Below are 4,460 nucleotides of genomic sequence, written 5' to 3'. Positions count from 1 at the left end.
CTGGGTGAAGTACATTGGATGAATTCCCACCATACACAAAGTATTTGTGATCGAGTAGTCTTTATCCCTCGAGAAAAGTCAAAACAATGGTGAGGGTTAACAACTGTTCTCACGTACTGGTACTGTCTCGTCCGCATACAGACTATCCAAATCACAGGGTCATTGCAGATGGATCCTGTCCATAAAAAGCACAGTTACTGGCCAATCCTAACCATCCAATTTATAATAGTCCACTTAAAATGTTCAGCCGTCCATATTTGAGAAGCAGAATCAGATAGTTAAGATCATCCAATCAATTTAAAGTCTAGCCCGTGCTTCACCTACAGGATTTAGATGGATTTCGACAGTACGAATTTTCTCATAGCACGGCACGTGGAAATCAGTTAAGAAACTACAGGTTGAAAATGGGTGGTAAACCATCACCGATGTTTTCAATTCCATCGCCGAGTTATTGGGGGGTGCTGACTAGGACTAGGACCGCTGCGCATCCACTTTCTTTCCGTTGGAATCAATAGAGCGATCCTAACGCCACAAGAACTTGTGGCTGAGAGTCGTTCTCTTTGATGACGTGGCACCTCGCCCTCATTTAACGCGGGCAAGAAAACAGAACAAACTCAGCAACGACGACGAGTGGAGCAGCAGGAGGCGAAACGGACGGACGGACGGACGGACGAACGCGCGACACCTCAAGCCGTCTTTTTCGCGTATCGGATTTCGGATTTCCCGTTTCGTTTCGGAAACTTGAGAAAGAAAAATGTCGGATAGCAGAGACCCGGCAATTAAGCTTTTCGGGAGGACGATTCCACTGTCTACTCCGGACGAAATCTCGTCGGTATCGTCCGTTGCAGGTGATGGACCTGAAGATCATGAGCCGTCTTCCACGAGCGAGAAGAAATCCAATGGTGGAGAAGACGAAGAAGGAGAGGGAGAAGAAGAGAAGGTATAAAAACGAGAGTTTGCTGTTCTGTTTATTTTTCTGACGCTATTCCAGTCCTGAAATCTTGGGTTTTCTTTGAATTCCTGAGATCTGAGGATTTTTACCTTCTTTTTGGCAGAATTCTCGGGCTTTTGAGGGTTTTTTGTTTTACCGGAGTTGGGTTTTAGTTCTTTTCTTCAGTTGATTGATTTTTAGTGGTTTGGCTTTGATCACAATGGAAAGGATGAGAAATTTCAGTTCTTCAAATTATGGTTTGATATGCGTGATAGAATAGAAATCTATAGCTTTTTTTTTTTCAAAAATTATTTTAATAATATAGTTCTGTTTGATAATTTTTCTGAAAAGAAAAAACCTGTGATTTTATCCGTGTTTGACAAACGTGGGTTTTTTTTTTTTTCTTTATATACATATCTAATTGGAGATGTCTGGGTTTTGCTGTTTAGATATGCGTCTTTTGACAAAATACAGTTTGATTATTCCTGAGAATTTTGTGATTTTCAGCCCATGTTGAGGTTTTCTGACTGTTAGTACTCATTTTTCTGCTCGAGAGGACTTGTGGTCAGAGTTTTTCGCGATTATATCCGGAGAACAATGAATTTTACTGCCACATTGAAAAGTTCCTGATTCTGGACGGTGCATGATCAGATCTGATCATCTTTTGTCCATATTCGAAATCTTTCTGATCATTTCTTGTATTTTGAAATGCCTTTTCTCTTTCTTTTACCTACCAAGTAGCAGATAAATTTTCATTGGACTTGCGCTTGTTTTAGTTTTCCTTTTTACTGAATCAAACATGGAATTGAGGAATGTTCTATCGACTAAAGGTGTGTTTGGATGTACCCAAAATCAAGATCCTCAACAATGTTGTGGCTGGAAGGATAGGTATTTTTTCCACACCAGGTTTTGGTTGGCATGGAGAACAGAACCTCACCACAGAGGCTTCTATTTTGGCTACCCTTAGCCCCCAACAATCAATTCATTAAAATTTCAAGCTCAGAATTTGTGAAGAGAAGCATCCAAACACACCCTAAAAGAATTACTCGTGAAATGTTACACACTATTGTGATGATTGTATCTAACTTTTGCCAGAATTTTGCAAAAAATAAAAATAAAAATGATCCCTTGTTTCCTTACCTACTTCAATTCATAAGGTTCTTTTCATGAACTAGTAGGTTGCTGAGATTTTCTGATATTCAAAACATTGATGAATTCAAGCATAAGATTGCTCCTCTGTTAATGATATCATTATCAAAACGGAAACATGTATCTGATGAATGCATAAAACTGCAATCGTTTGACATTAAAGATCATCCCCTCCAAACGATAAAAGAAAATTGTGTTTGATATATGTTCCCTATTTGATTTTCTCACAAGTCATATACAAAAATTGCATTTGACGGGCATTCCCTCCGTTGTCGCACAAATATCACAGTAACTGATCATTTGTTGTGCAAAAAAAGTTGAGTAATTATGTAGAACTGACTGTCACTTGTGCTTGATCATTTAGTTATCGCTGTTTGATTGCGGTTTCTCATCCAATAAAAGGTCTGAAGTTTCAGGATTGGGAGAATACAAAAACAACTGAAATCAAAGATAAAGATCCGCCCGCACTGATTTCAGAAGATGACTTAGCTAAGCCAACAACCTCTTCAACGGTAAAAGAGAGCCCCAAAACGCCTTCTGTTGATAAGGAAGCCCTGCCTGTGGAAGCTACAAGGGCCAATGAAGAACAAAGCGACACAAGCATCTCGAAAGACAAGGTTCTAAGGAAGCCCGATAAAATACTGCCATGCCCTCGCTGTAACAGCCTAGACACAAAGTTCTGCTACTACAACAATTACAACGTCAACCAACCACGGCATTTCTGTAAGAACTGCCAGAGATACTGGACGGCTGGTGGGACCATGCGGAACGTGCCTGTGGGAGCTGGACGTCGCAAGAACAAGAACTCCACCTCACATTACCGGAACATAATTGTGCCCGAAGCTCTTGCAGCTCGAACTGACATGTCTGAAGCAATTCATCACGCCCCATTAAAACCCAATGGCACCTTCCTCAGTTTCGGCTTGGATGCCCCCCTCTGCGAATCCATGGCGTCTGTTTTGAACCTTGCAGACAAATCGATGCAGAATTGCCACGGGAACGGGTTTCATAGATCAGAAGAACAGAGGATTCCAGTTTCCCGTGGAGCAGAAAATGGCGAGGAGCAATCAAGCGGGTCTTCTGTCACAGCTTTGAAATCCACAGACAGAAATCATGCTAATTTGCAGGAGCCTGCTGCACAGAACGGTCAAGGATTCCCTCCTCAGATACCGTTCTTTGGTGGAGCTCCTTGGACATATCCATGGAATTCAGCTCAATGGGGCACTCCATTGGCACCGCCCCCTTTCTATCCCTCAAGCTTCCCAATACCATTTTACCCGCACCCTGTGACCCCTTACTGGGGTTGTACTATACCAGGCACTTGGAATGTTCCTTGGGTACCTATTCCATCTTCTCCCAACAATGGATCCTCTGTCTCCAGTTCTAATTCCCCAACCTTAGGAAAGCATTCGAGAGAAGGAGAATCACTCAAAGAAAGGGACACGGAGAAAGATGACACATCCAAACAGAGCAGCTCAGAGAGGTGTCTGTGGATTCCTAAGACGTTGAGAATCGACGACCCTGGTGAAGCTGCAAGGAGCTCTATATGGGCAACTCTGGGCATTAAAAATGACAAGGCGGACTCAATCAGTAGTGGAGGGCTTTTCAAGGCCTTCCAATCCAAGGCAGATGACAAGAACCATACAGTAGAGACCTCTCAGGTCTTGCATGCCAACCCTGCAGCATTGTCACGGTCACTGAACTTCCATGAGAGCTCGTAGATCAATAGGTAATTGAAAATATGTTGTTGGGAGTTTCGGCTCATGGAGGGAGTTTGGGCCATTGAGCTTTATACAGCTCCATCAGAGATTAAGTCGCTGAAAAGGGTTGCATTGAAGGAATGGGCTCAGCAGCCACGGCATGACAAAGGTTGAAGGAACATCTCTGGTTTCCTTAGTAGGAATCTTGAAGCGGCTCAAGACAGCTACTAGTTTGAGCTCTTTTGTAGCAATACGAAGTATGAACAGTCCTTTGCTTAGTTCTAATGGTTTGGCGAGTTTGTGTAAATGTATATACATCTATATGAGATAGTGAGAAAATGAGAGAGAGGGATTCTAAGATGTACCCAAATAAACTTATGAATCTAACTTCTTTTTCCTCAATATTTTGAACCGAAGCAAGGAATTGCATCGTTGAATGGATCTGTCTTCTTTTTCCTCAGTCCCAAGCAAGCTATATCCAATGCTATTTTCGATCAGATATTTGGTCTCAACTATGAATTTCAGATGTGGGTTCTGTTTTTCGCACTCTTTCCTTCGATTATTCTGATCAAACTCATGAATGTACTTTTATCTGATTTTGGAAAAAGGGAAAAAGAAAAAAAAAGAAAAGAAAAAAAATGGAAGCTGGGTTTTGATCTACCTTCTCCCTCTTTATAAAT

The 4,460-nt window shown here is 41.7% G+C and overlaps 1 protein-coding gene across 1 annotated transcript; it reads left to right on the top strand.

The window, feature by feature from the left end:
* Positions 1-595: 595 nt before the first annotated feature.
* Positions 596-4,182, top strand: LOC131231189 (cyclic dof factor 2-like). Its single transcript, XM_058227306.1, has 2 exons — positions 596-940; positions 2,497-4,182. Exons 1-2 carry the CDS (start codon positions 755-757, stop codon positions 3,799-3,801), a joined length of 1,491 nt encoding a protein of 496 aa, XP_058083289.1. The 5' UTR covers positions 596-754; the 3' UTR covers positions 3,802-4,182.
* The last annotated feature ends 278 nt before the right edge of the window (positions 4,183-4,460 follow it).

Source organism: Magnolia sinica, chromosome 2, assembly GCF_029962835.1.
Source record: "Magnolia sinica isolate HGM2019 chromosome 2, MsV1, whole genome shotgun sequence".
Classification (NCBI taxonomy): Eukaryota; Viridiplantae; Streptophyta; class Magnoliopsida; order Magnoliales; family Magnoliaceae; genus Magnolia; species Magnolia sinica.
The sequence above is the reverse complement of the archived record's forward strand: the minus strand, read 5'-3'. Positions and strand labels throughout refer to the sequence as shown.